This window comes from Balaenoptera acutorostrata, chromosome 16, assembly GCF_949987535.1.
Source record: "Balaenoptera acutorostrata chromosome 16, mBalAcu1.1, whole genome shotgun sequence".
Lineage (NCBI taxonomy): Eukaryota > Metazoa > Chordata > Mammalia > Artiodactyla > Balaenopteridae > Balaenoptera > Balaenoptera acutorostrata.
Window position 1 is genome coordinate 29,149,335 of NC_080079.1, and position 14,461 is coordinate 29,163,795.

General features: G+C 39.1%; 1 protein-coding gene across 2 annotated transcripts in view; it reads left to right on the forward strand.

Annotated features, from left to right (window-relative positions):
- Nucleotides 1–14,461, forward strand: part of DNMBP (dynamin binding protein) — a 117,268-nt gene that overhangs the window by 27,485 nt on the left and 75,322 nt on the right. For both annotated transcript variants that reach the window (XM_007187375.2, XM_057531102.1), the window contains exons 2-3: nt 8,762–8,916; nt 10,423–10,545. In XM_007187375.2, the coding sequence (XP_007187437.2) occupies nt 8,772–8,916; nt 10,423–10,545 (268 nt within the window). In that variant the 5' untranslated portion in view covers nt 8,762–8,771. The remainder of the gene's footprint in view (nt 1–8,761; nt 8,917–10,422; nt 10,546–14,461) is intronic.

A 14,461-nucleotide genomic window follows, 5' to 3' on the forward strand; every position in this document is an offset into this window, starting at 1 on the left:
ATAAACAAATGGGACCTAGTGAAACTTAAAAGTTTTTGCATAGCAAAGGAAACCATAAACAAGACCAAAAGACAACCCTCAGAATGGGAGAAAATATTTGCAAATGAAGCAACTGACAAAGGATTCATCTCCAAAACTTACAAGCAGCTTATGTAGCTCAATATGAAAAAAACAAACAACCCAATCCAAAAATGGGCAGAAGACCTAAATAGACATTTCTCCAAAGAAGATATACAGATTGCCAACAAACACATGAAAGAATGCTCAACATCATTCATCATTAGAGAAATGCAAATCAAAACTGCAATGAGATATCACCTCACACCAGTCAGAATGGCCATCATCAAAAAAATCTACAAACAATAAATGCTGTAGAGGGTGTGGAGAAAACCACAAACTCTTGCACTGTTGGTGGGAATGTAAATTGGTACAGCCACTATGGAGAACAGTATGGAGGTTCCTTAAACAACTAAAAACAGAACTACCATACGACCCAGCAATCCCACTACTGGGCATATACCCTGAGAACACTGTAATTCAAAAAGAGTCATGTACCACAATGTTCATTGCAGCTCTATTTACAATAGCCAGGACATGGAAGCAACCTAAGTGTCCATCATTGGATGAATGGATAAAGAAGATGTGGCACATATATACAATGGAATATTACTCAGCCATAAAAAGAAACGAAATTGAGTTATTTGTAGTGAGGTGGATGGACCTAGAGTCTGTCATACAGAGTGAAGTAAGTCAGAAAGAGAAAAACAAATACCATATGCTAACACATATATGTGGAATCTTAAAAAAAAAAAATGGTCATGAAGAACCTAGGGGCAGGACAGGAATAAAGACGCAGATATAGAGAATGGACTTGAGGACACGGGGAGGGGGAAGGGAAAGCTGGGACAAAGTGAGAGAGTGGCATGGACATATATACACTACCAAATGTAAAACCGATAGCTAGTGGGAAGCAGCCGCATAGCACAGGGAGATCAGCTTGGTGCTTTCTGACCACCTAGAGGGGTGGGATAGGGAGGGTGGGAGGGAGGGAGAGGCAAGAGGGAAGAGATATGGGGATATATGTATATGTATAGCTGATTCACTTTGTTATAAAGCAGAAACTAACACACCATTGTAAAGCAATTATACTCCAATAAAGATGTTAAAAAAAAAAAAAAAGAATCTGCCCGTCAATGCAGGGGACACGGATTCGATTCCTGGTCCGGGAAGACCCCACATGCTGCCGAGCAACTAAGCCCACGCACCACAACTACTGAGCCTGCACTCTAGAGCCCGCGAGCCACAACTACTGAAGCCTGTGTGCCTAGAGCACATGCTCTGCAACAAGAGAAGCCACTGCAATGAGAAGCCCACACACCGCAATGAAGAGTAGCCCCTGCTTGCTGCAACTAGAGAAAGCCCGCGCGCGCAGCAACAAAGACCAAACGCAGCCAAAAAAAAAAAAAAAAAAAAAAAAAAAAAAAAAACAGTTGTCTGCTCTCTTGATCTCTCCCTCATTGAAAGATAAGCCTGAGTATCTCCTTCTAAGATAGTCGTCAGGTTATCTGCAGGGTCTTATTTTGTCCTGTGTAGGGTGGATACCTTGGGATAGGAGTTGAGTTGCTTAGGACAATAGAGGAGAGTTTAAATGCTCCTGTCAGTCACCAACAGAATTAGAAAATAAATATTTAAAGAATATGGGGTTACAGGGTCATCAAATGATTAGTCTACCCAGCAGAGCCAAATTTTTAGCCTGCATGGGAATTTGATTGACTCTGTTTGGCTTGATTAATATTTGTTGAATATGTGAATGAATTATAGAGAGTAGGAAAACCTTGTAAATTCTTAGCAACTGTGTAATATGTAAAGATTGACAGTTTAAAAGATTAACCAGGTTCACTGACAGATGAGTGGGGAGAAAAGAATTGTATCTTTAGCCAAGAAGAGAGGAAAATGGTACTTCCCAAAAAGAAAACAGACAAACTGTAAACAAATAATAAACTCTAGTTAAGACATATGCTGAAGTACTGGGGGAAATGTCTGTGCTTTATTTTGAAATGCATCAAAGATAAAATAAAAAATACTTGAAATGCATCAAAAAATAACATGGATTGATAAATGGATAGAGAGATGATATGTGATAAAGTGGCTGCAGCAACCTGTTAATGGTAGACTCTAGGTGGTGGGTGTAAAATTCTTTCAACTTGGGGCTTCCCTGGTGGCGCAGTGGTTGAGAATCTGCCTGCCAATGCAGGGGACACGGGTTCGAGCCCTGGTCTGGGAAGATCCCACATGCCGCGGAGCGACTGGGCCCGTGAGCCACAATTGCTGAGCCTGCGCGTCTGGAGCCTGTGCTCCGCAACAAGAGAGGCCGTGATAGTGAAAGGCCCGCGCACCGCAATGAAGAGTGGCCCCCACTTGCTGCAACTAGAGAAAGCCCTCGCACAGAAACGAAGACCCAACACAGCCATAAATTAATTAAGTAATTAATTAATTTGAAAAAAAATTTTTTAAAAAATTCAACTTGGCTGTTTGAAGATTTTCATAATACAATATCGGAGAACTAAGGAGAAGAAAAAGGAAATCTAGAGATTTTGGAGGAAGAACCAGTGAGATTTAAGAGAAGTAACATTTATAGTAAAAAGAACATGGGCATTGGAGTCAAACAGACCTGAACTCTGGTTCTGGTTTAGCTCTTTGCCAGAGAGCTGAGCCTACTGTCTGTGGGCTGTAGAGGATGAAGAAATGCAAGATTTTAATGTTTGATCTAAAAGATTTATATGACACTGTTACTCAAGCTGGAAGGTAAAACTGTGGAGAAGAGATGGTTACTTTAGTTTCAGGTAAGTGGAAGTAGAGATTTTGATATGAACAGTTCCATGTATTTTCCTAAAGTTCAAAAAATCATTTGCTCACCGAAAATTACTCACTGAGCATTACTCCAGACCAGTGAACAAAACAGACAAAAATCTCCTCCCTCATAGAGTTTTACATCCTGTAAGGGTTTGAAGAATGAAGGATCTTTACACCTCGAATGCAGAGTGACTCTGCAAAGGTGGAAGGGCTGGCATTCACCAGCAAGAGAAGAAGCGTTGTTTTCATAGCAAACTTTCTGATGTCCCAGACTTTATGCCATACAGGCATTTATTTCCTCTGCTTTCTCTCAAGCCCATCTGCTTTCTGATTTCCAATGTAGTTCTTTTTACTTCCATCTGAAGTTGGTGGAACAGTTCATATATAAGCTAGTTATGATTGAGTTTCAAAATATATGTTCTGGGGTGTTTTTTTGGTTTGTTTTTTTCTTTTTTTTTTCTTTTTCTTTTTGTTTTGGCTGCACTGTGCGGCTTGCAGGATCTTAGTTCCCTGACCAGGGATTGAACCCGGGTCACGGCAGTGAAAGCACTGACTCCTAACCACTGGACTACCAGGGAATTCCCAGTCCTGGCTTCTAAAATGGCCCAGACAAAAACAATAATTGTTGCTTTTTATAGTGTATACAGAGGAGACAGATGAAATTCATGATATTCCACATAAAACAGAGGACATAAAGATCTCCTGTCTGGTCTCACCCACAAATCATGTAGTTTAGCCAGGCTCTGATTTCATCACCCTTCCAGGGTGTGTATTCCTTAGCGATTACGCGCTCCTTCCAATAGGGTAGGAGGTCAGTCAGTAAAAGTATTTATTGAGCCAGACCCTCCTCTGCTTCTGAGTCATATTCTGGTAAGGCAGGAAGGTTCTCAGGGAGAAGCTTTAACTCTTTCAAGTAACAAAGGTTACTCCTCCATGTAACAGGGTAGGTCTCTAAGTTATCCTGTGGGGTGTATGCTAATTCTTTACTTGATACTTTAGATAATGAGGTATATATTTAGTCTGATAGTGAGATGGAATTTGAGAAAATATAGTAGTAGAAGGAAAATAATATCTACCTTGGCTCAACCTTGAGGAATTGTTTTAATAACTTATAGATGTCTAAGGGTTTTGAAAAATACTGTTTGTTTTAGGGAAAAAATATTTATGACACCACCCTTATGTGGAAATTTGACATCTGGTAACTTCAGCTGTCTGGAAGACAGCCAGAAAATAAGAAAGGGGCCTCAGAGCACATAAAAAATAACTGTTGAAGGACTCTAGCACTACCACATGTACTTTACCACTGCAGAAGAGTTTGTTAGCCTCTCATTTGGCGCATGTTTAGTTTTTATTTATCTGGAAACTTTAAATAATTTTGGTGGGGTGTGTGTGGTCCTCCCACCCCCCAGCAGATTATAAACAACAGTTTAGAAAGAGGTAGAAAAGTTGACAGAGGAAATAAAGTGATAGCACAGGGAAAGCTGACATTAAAAGAGAAAGAGGGCTTCCCTGGTGGCGCAGTGGTTGGGAATCCGCCTGCCAATGCAGGGGACGCGGGTTCAAGCCCTGGTCTGGGAGGATCCCACATGCCGCGGAGCAACTAGGCCCGTGAGCCACAATTACTGAGCCTGCGCGTCTGGAGCCTGTGCTCCGCAACGGGAGAGGCCGCGACAGTGAGAGGCCCGCGCACTGCGATGAAGAGTGGCCCCTGCTCGCTGCAACTGGAGAGGGCCCTTGCACAGAAACGAAGACCCAACACAGCCAAAAATAAAAAGTAAAGATTGATGAGATAAAATTAAAGAAGTAAAGTTAGAATTAAAAAAAAAAAAAGAAAGAAAAGAGAAAGACCTAAAAGTTACATAGTACTGGTATTTTGTATTACAGCAGAGTACAGTAAGGTATGGTCTTAATAATGAACTTACTAAGTTCATGTTCAGTGTCTTTTCTTCTATTGAAGAAGGCAAGGGTGTATATAATGTGCCTATTTTAAAGCATGGTCAGAGTTAACCACGTTTTGACGTGTTGAAATGGTAAATTCTCTAGTGTTTATATACTTGAAATATCACATTCTGGTGATGCTGTATTGGTGGCACAGATTTGGTCTTGTAGCTGATTATGGGAATGATGTTTAGTAATAACTGCTAACATTTATTGAGCACCTAGGTGCTGGCTTAGGTCCTTTCACACTATTAGCATACTGGTTAAGGCTTTGGAGACAGGCAGATCTGGGTTCCTTTTCCATGTCTGACTGACTTTATGACCTGGACAGGTTATATAACCTCTCTGAGCTTGTATCCTCACTTGCAAAATGGGAACCAATTATATACAATAGGGTTGTTGTGAGAATTCAATGAGGGAATTCATAGTACAATGCATGGCACATAGTAAGTGCTCAATAAATGTTAGGCATTAGTATAATTATTTTTATCATTATCATCATCCTCTTGATGATTATTATGAAAGTATGATTATCTCCATTTTTCTGAAAAAGGAAGCTGAAGCCCAAAGAGTTTAAGTAATATATCCAAGGTGAAAAAGCTAATAACTAGTGGAGCTGGGATTTGAACCTTGATTTCTCTGACTCAAGGAGCCTCGTACTTTGCATTCACATTATGCTGCCTCCTCGGTGTGAGATTTTAATTATATATATCTTTTAATACTTAAAGAAAATATGAGGTGGGAGAGGATGTGGGGAACGGTACTAGCTACTTCGCTTCTCCATTGTGTACCCAAGTCATCTCATTATAGGAAAAAAACTTTCAGTAATGCAAAGATAAGCTCTTTTTACTCAACAGTTCAAATTAAATATGTAATATGTGTGTTGCATGTGCCATTAAAATCTTATAGGCCCTTCACATTAACAGACTGAACAGTTTATTATGTGCCTAAATGTTTGTCCACATCATTCGTAGACTGTAAACTTAGAGCTATAACTAACTATCCTTTTTTGTAATTAGGCACTTAGTGCTTTTTGATGTTGTTTATAGTTATATGTGAGATGAACGTTAGAATCCTCATCTCTACTAACACCAAATGATACTTGAGGCAAATAAAGAAAAATAGGCTTGGGGCCTGGACACTCTGGAGATCTTCTGCCACTCCTTGCAAAAGACCCTGGAGAAGTGTAAGGTAATCATGGCGGAAGGTAATCATGGCTGATGGCATATGCCCTCTATTTATTGCCTCCCTTTCTATTGCTTAACATATCCTTAGGCTCCCTTGACACAAAGTAACAGACACATTGTCTTATTACAGCACAGACACCATAAGATAGTATGCAAGTTTGGGCCGTAGGCGTCTTTGAACTGAAAACACATTCTTGATCTGGTATAGTGTACTAAAGCTTGTCTGGAGGCGCCATCTACATAGCCCTTTCTTGTTCTTTTTATGGATTTGTCTTTTTCAATGCATTTTAAATCTGGGCCACTGAGGTAGGGTCCTGCTGCTGTTCTTCAGGTCAAATTGTTTTTTTTACAGGCACAGTCTCAGTAGTTAGAGGCCGGAATGCACTCAGTCTGAATCCTGGCCCTGCTGCTATAAGCTCTGTGATCTTGAACAAATTTTCTAACTTGCTGAGCCTCAGTACCCTCATCTTTAAGATAGCTGTGGGGGGGGACTACACCAAATTAAAAAGCTCTCAATCACTTCCCCCAGTGGTTGAGAGTCCACCTGCCGATGGAGGAGACACGGGTCCGAGCCCTGGTCCAGGAGGATCCCGCATGCCGTGGAGCAACTAAGCCCGTGCGCCACAATGACTGAGCCTGTGCTCTAGAGCCCGTGAGCCACAACTACTGAGCCTGTGCACCACAACTACTGAAGCCCGCACACCTAGAGCCCATGCTCTGCAACAAGAGAAGCCACCGCAATGAGAAGCCCGTGCACCGCAGCAAAGAGGAGCCCCCACTCACCACAACTAGAGAAAGCCTGCACGCAGCAACAAGACCCAATGCAGCCAAAAATAAAATAAAATAAATAAAATAAATTTATATTAAAAAAAAGCTTTTGTACAGCAAAACAAACTATCAACAAAACAAAAACGCCACGTACTGAATGGGAGAAGATATTTGCAAATGATATATCCAACTCAACATCAAAAAAACAAGCAACACAATTAAAAAACAGGCAGAGGATCTAGACATTTTTCCAAAGAAGGCATACGGGTGGCCAACAGGCACATGAAGGAAATGCAAATAAAAACTACAGTGAGATGTCATCTCATACCTGTCAGATTGGCTGTTAAAGATAATAAATAACAAGTGTGGGCGAGGATATGGAGAAAAGGGAAACCTTATGCAGTGTTGGTGGGAATGTAAATTGGTACAAACACTATGGAAAACAGTATGGAGTTTCCTCAAAAAATTAAAAATAGGACTACCATATGATCCAGCAATTCCACTCTTGGTATTTATCTGAAGAAAGCTAATTCAGAAAGATATATGTATGCCTGTGTTCATTGCAGCATTATTTACAAAAGCTATGGAAGCAAGCTTAGTGCCCATTAATAGATGAATGGATGAAGAAGATGGAATGGAATATTCCATGCCAATGGAATATTATTCATAAAAAAAGAATGGAATCTTGTCATTTTCAATAACATGGATGGACCTAGAGGGTGTTCTGCTAAATGAATAAGTCAGAGAAAGACAAATACTGTATGATTTCACTTATATGTGGAATCTAAAAAACAAATGAACAAACATAAAACAAAAAAAGTCATAGATACAAAGAACAAACAGGTGGTTGCCAGAAGGGAGGGGGGTGAGGGGAGGAAAGAAATAGGTGAGAGAGTTTAAGAAGTAACCTCCAGTTGTAAAATAAATGAGTCACGGTATAGTGTGGGGAATATAGTTAATAACTAATATCTTTGTATGGTGACATATCATAACTAGACTTATCGTGGTGATCATTTTGAAATGCATAGAAATATTGAATCGCTAAGTTGTGTAACAAACTGACAGTGTTGTAGGTCAACTATACTTCAAAAATAAACAAACAAACAAACTCATGGAAAAAAAGATCAGATTTGTGGGTACCAGAGGCGGGGCAGGAATTGGTCAAAGACGGTCAAAAGGTATAAACTCCCAGTTATAAGATAAATAAGTACTAGGGATGGCATGTACAGCACGATCAATATAATTAACATAGCTGTATGTTATGTATGAAAGTTGTTAAGAGAGTAAATCCTAAGAGCCATCCTCATAAGGAAAAATACATTTTTTTCTTTTTCTTTCATTTTGTATCTGTATGAGATGATAGACATTCACTAAACTTATTGTGATAATCACTTCATGTTGTATGTAAGTCAAATCATTATGCTTTGTACCTTAAACTTATGCGGAGCTGTATGCCGATTATATCTCAATAAAACTTGAAGAAGAAATAAAATAAATAAAATACATGGGGAAATACAAAGGGAAAAAGATACGCAAAAAAAAAAAAGATAGTTATGGGGAATAGATGAAATGCCATGTTTAAAATCCCTACTTTTTAAATACCATATTTTAAGAGTACCCTCTTGCCTCGTACCTTAAAAATGTTAATTCCCATATTGCCTTCTTCAAGCATATTGGAAAGTCTACATTTCCAAGTTACATGTTTTCTATTCCACATAGCTATAGGTCACTTTTTTTTTCAATTCCAGAATGACTTGGAGAATTAAATGAAAACGTATGAGGAAATTATTGTTTGTAAAGAAATGAGACAGTATTTTGATTTTTTAAAAGCACAAACTTCTTATTTGCTTAGCTTTGACTTCATTATAAGTAGTCTTATATAAACTTTATATCTTAATAATAATTTATTATTAATAAGATACTTTATATCTTAATTATAATTCTCAAGATACCAATATATAGTACAGTGTCTTAAATACTTATGCTTTCCCATTTCTTTCCACCTTTCTTTCCAGGTTATAAAAGATGGAGGCCGGCTCAGTGGTTCGAGCCATCTTTGACTTCTGCCCTAGTGTATCAGAAGAACTGCCACTCTTTGTGGGAGATGTTATTGAGGTGTTGGCAGTGATGGATGAATTTTGGCTTCTAGGAAAGAAAGAGGATGTGACAGGTAAGAGGTTCATAATTCCTCACGTACAAAATAGACCACAGACCCTCCCTTCTTTCCATATTAAAAATAAAGGTTTAATGGGAAGCCCAATAAATACACTTCAGATCCTTTTGTGTTTTCTGTGTGTGTTTACTGTGGTTTCTACCAGCAAGGAGAGAATATCTGTTATCACTGCGTCTCTCCTTAACTGGTTCCTTTAAAAGGTTGACATGGTTAGGTACCAGCTGCCCTCCTAGATTCATGGGTGTCCTAAATTTATTAAATCTGCCCTCTACCCTAGATGCAGTTAACTCCCACTTTCCATGCACCTGGTTTCCTTTTTTCTATTCTTGAAAACACGTTAGCACCAGTTTCTTTTATGAATTTGCCAAGGGAAGGCTGGAAGTTTTTCCCCCACACTGTGCATCTATGTTAAATCCAATCTTTAACTTATATATATTTATGGAAGTCTGGGCTGGAGTATATCATACAGTCCTTAGAACAGACTCTTATTGATACTTAAGCCACCTTTGGGAGATAATAGATTATTTCCCAGTAGAAGTGACATCTCAGGTGAGATAAAAATGGTGAGTAGGAGTTAGCAAGGCAAAGAGGATAGGCAGAGAGAATTGCTTATTCAGAGGCCCTGGAATGAGAGAGAAAGAACATGGAGGGACTGAGAAAGTTCAGTCTGGCATGAAGTGTGAATGGTTGAGCGGGGGGAGATGAGCAGAAGCTAGATCATGGAGGACAGCGCATGCCATGGAAAGGAGTTATGGAAACAGGATACTGTAAATGTGCTTTAAGCCCAATCAGATTTGTCTTTTAGAAAGCTCAGTGCTGCAGATTGAAGAATGATAGGAAAGGGCAAAACCAAAGACAGGGAGGTGGGATGGGAAGTGGTTGCAGTCATCCAGGTGAGAGGTGTTGATGGCTTGGACCGAGGTGGTGAATCTGGAGATAAGTGGACAGATGCAAGAGATAGTTAGAAGGTGGAATCAACTAAACTTTACGATGCTTTCCAACTGACAGGTCCTGTTTGTCTACTATTACCTGTTAAAACCCTGCCAATCTTCAGATTCAACTGTAGTCTTTTTCATAAAATTTTTCATTTTCTTCCTGACCCATTTCCTACCTTCTCTGAACTTCCATAGCAATTTGTGTACCTAGGATGTGACACTGGATTTCAAACTGAATTATTGTTTATGTCTGAATTAGATTTTATGTCTGAATCAAATTTTAAGATCTTTCAGAGCCAAGACTGTCTTACTCATTTTCCCCTCTGCAGTGTGCCTTTGATAGAGTGGCACCCAATAAATGCTCATTGAATTGAATTGCACTCTCTGTGTTCTGCATGCACCTAATTTTGTGCACTGCACGTTTTCTACAATATATTCTCCAGCGATGAGTACTCAGTGAGTTTTCAATTCAGGGTTTATAAATGGGCTCAGATGAAAGTTTTTTGTCCTGGTACACAGACAGAAAAAAAGCAATTTTAATATTGGAAATGTTTGCTTTTATTTTCAGGACAGTTCCCCAGCAGTTTTGTGGAAGTTGTTACCATTCCCAGTCTAAAAGAGGGCGAGAGACTGTTTGTCTGTATCTGTGAATTTACATCCCTAGAATTGAACAGCCTTTCCCTCCATCGAGGTAAGTTGATCATCCAAGAGTAGACTGTTTAAAATAAGATTGGTGGAGTCAGTCCATTTTGACAACTAGATCTTTTTTTTGAATTTTTATAAGTGACTAACCTCTAGAGAGTCTTCAATAATACCAAGATAGTGCTGACAATAATAATGCCTTGTATTTGAGTAGCATTTCATAATTTCCACAGCATTTTTTCTCACAAATACATTCTCATTTCATTCTCAGCACAGACCTGGCAGGTAGCAAAGTGGGTATTATTAACTGCATTTTAAAAATAATGAAAATGACTTCCTCCACTTACCAAAAAAAAAAAAATGATAATAATAATGCGAATGAGATTCAAAGAATGTTACCTGCAGTTGAGAAGTTTTGGCCTCAGAATGTGAAGTTACATCACCTGATTATTTGTAAGTCCAGTATTCTCCTTCTACTGCCCCAGGTTGTAGCTACACTTCAGACTACAGTTATCTTTTTTTCCCGTAAAAATTGATATGACTTTGCTAACAACATACTATTTATTAATGCATAATAGTAGAGCAGGAATTACGGTATGCAGATTAAGAGAGAGACGCAAAACAGCCCCATTGCTATTCAACGATTAGGTAATGTTATTAAAGTTCTCATCAGAACCAGTTTAAAAGGAAGTGGTTTAAAACGGATGGTCATAGCCATGTCTCAGTGATATTCCAAGTATTTCTCACTTCTTACACTCTGATAGACATATGAACGTCTAAAGAGTGACTAAACCGTTTCGGCACATGTACTTGATTAAGTCCATACATTTCTGCATGAGCACAGAAGCCAGTAGTGTTCCACAAACTGAAGCTTATGACCAGTGCAATTTTATGATGACTCACAACAGTCATCAAAATTGTATAATTTATTAGGTATGTTATTACTATTGTTACTTACTCTTTTGAGTATGGCACTAAAGGGATAGGCTTAATTTCTTAAACCGTGTACACATATGGGAGAGAGAGAGAGTGCAGAGGTGGGGAGAGAGACCTAGCAAAGTCCCTAACCCTTAGTTAGTGAGAAGAAAGGAATATTGGACTTTGACCTTAATCCTCAAAATCAGCTTTCAGAGTTTCTTGCCTTCACTTTACACTAAGCCTCTACCTCTGTTCTGTGTGCTTTTTTGCTAATCCGCGTTGGGAAGACAGACAGAAATAGATGAAGATGTTATAGTAGGGAGCCTCATATCTGTCCCTACTCACAGCTCTCCCAGAGGAGGGCTGAGTCCACGTCAGACCAGTCAGAGGGCGTGGAGAAAGGGCCAAAGCACAGTGGCTTCCACCAGAGCTGTGCAGAGGATGTGGGTGGCCGGGCATTGTTTTTTCCTGCACCTGGTTCCTGGAGCAAATACTGTGTATAACAATGTACTATGTGGGAATATACAGTATGTCTACAACATTTGAGGAATTTGAGGAAGTGGCTTCTGGAATTAGTTTTTTTGCTTCATAATATATCTTGCATAGTCAAGTCTTAGGTACTAAACAGATTTTCTGCTGAATGCCTCTCCTGGGAAGACTGGACTGATGTGTTCTGAACTTGATTTGAAGTTAAATTCCACCTCAGGAATCCCAGAGCCACCTGAGATTCTCAGGAAGACCCTGGTGTGGACCTTTCAGCCACAAGTCACCTCTACCAAGACTGACTTAAGGTCAGGCTGGGTCCTGGAGTCTGTAGATCTTATCTTGACTATCTTTTAACAAGTTAAGGCTGCGGAGCTGAAAAACATAAGCAGAGCTCAAAAGAAGAGGCTGCAGGGCAGGGGGGATACATAGGAAAAGAGAGAATAGAAAGAGATGTACTAATTATTAGTGGTTTTATCTTCTGTGATACTGTGCTGCCAGTAAACACATTGACTGTTCAGCTCTCTTTCCTTCTATGCTGTTCACATCTTTTAGTTCTGTATGTCTTCCGATTTGAACATAATAGCCTTTGAGGATGGGGCAAGTAGGTGTATCTACACAATTTGTCTTTTTCTGGGAAGTTTAGCTTGAGACACAGAAATGATTTTAATTTCTCTTGTTTTCTATATATATAACAGATATTTTACTAGTTAGAAACAAAATCACTAAAAAAAATGAAAGTATTGTTTTATACTATATATAGTTTATGACTTGAATCTAGGCTTCCTGATTTTCAAGTCTACTGCTTGGAATGGCCCTTCTACTTCTTAGACTGAAAATGGCCCTTCTGCTTTTTCCATTAGATCAGTGTCTCCGCTCATGAGTATATACATTCCTTTATCCCTGTCCTCTAGTACTATTAATCTAGTTCCCTGTTGTTTCTTTGCCTTTCCTTTGGTCCTTCAGTGTAGCAGTGAAGCTTCTCCTCTTCTGTGATTTAATATATGTCAGGAGGGATTTGGAAACCTTTAAGAGCATGTGGGATAATGTTTGAGATCTGTTTTGTTTTACCATGCTGCCTTTAGTTGTTATTTACTTACCTTTCAGAAATATCGAGATTTATAAGAGAAAAAATTACATATTTTAACTATAAAATTATATTATTAAAAATATATATGTATTTAGGGCAGGCAATATAGTTTAGGGGATAAGAATTCTGATGGCCCTAGATTTAAATCCAACTTCACAACTCAATAACTGTGATTCTGTACTAATTACTTAAGTTCTCTTGGCCTCAGTTTCCTTGACTACAAATAATAATACCTACATCAGGGTAGTTGTGAGGATTAAATGAGGTTATACATGTAACGCATCTGGCAGAGGGTAAGCACTCAATAAAGATTAGCTATTTTATTATTCTCAACCTGGGATTCTTGGGGTTCATGGATGTGCTTCGGGGGACCTTGTTTCCTGATAATTATGTGAAGTTTTGTGTGTATGTACATTTTCCCTGGGAGATTCTATTTGGAATCCAGACCACCAGTGGTTCTTCCAGCAGGTGTCACCCTTTCTCCTTTTCCCAAAGCTTTCCATTTGTTTTGGTCTGTTCCCTGTATTTTGAGTTATATTTAAATTCAGAAACAAGTTTGTCTCTTAGATCAATGTAGGTGCTGTCCTAGAAAATAAAGAGGGGGAAAAAGAGAGAAAAAACAAAACAAAACAACAAGGAAAAGGCAGAGAAAGAGGGGAGAAAAAAAATTAGTGGGAGCGATGAAATATTTAACTGCCTGACACAACACAGAATGCTTATCCCTTGCCTATAAGCTCATGCTTCTAGGCCACCTCTCCACCCCCAGAAAAGACCAATGAAAATTAAATTGATAAATTTATTTACAAATAAATAGATAAATGATAATTATCAGTTAAAGCACTGTGTCATAAATCTGTGGTGCCACGTGTGTGAGATATCAGGATTAAGGTTCTGATATGGCTCGTGTGGAAACCCAGGTAAAGAGTGGTCGGTCTGCATAGAGTACAGAGTCCCTGGGCAGAAGATTTCAGTGAGGGACTTTATACTGCAGAGTCAAACTACTTATATTCAGATTCTAGGACATTCATTCTTTCTTATCATCTTATTCTTAATGCATTTCTCATTCGAATAAAAAAATCTAACCAGAAGAAACAAGCAGCGTGGTGGCTGGGATTAATCGTGCATAAGCAAAAGGCTCAGACTGACCCTAAGAGTCACCCCACTTCCTATTTTTTTGTTCTCAAAATTTGGTCACTCTATTCCAGGAGTTCCTCATATTGTTGTTTTTGAAGTTTAGAAATGATCACTAAGCAGCCTCTATTCCTAAGGCATAGGAATGCAAAAAACTCAGTAACGGCTATAAAATAAAAGTGTTCACCAAAATTATCTCTAAAGTGCTTTTCAGGGCCTAAATTATGACTTTAAAAAAAAACCAGGGCTTCCCTGGTGGCGCAGTGGTTGAGAATCTGCCTGCTAATGCAGGGGACACGGGTTCGAGCCCTGGTCTGGGAAGATCCCACATGCCACGGAGCAG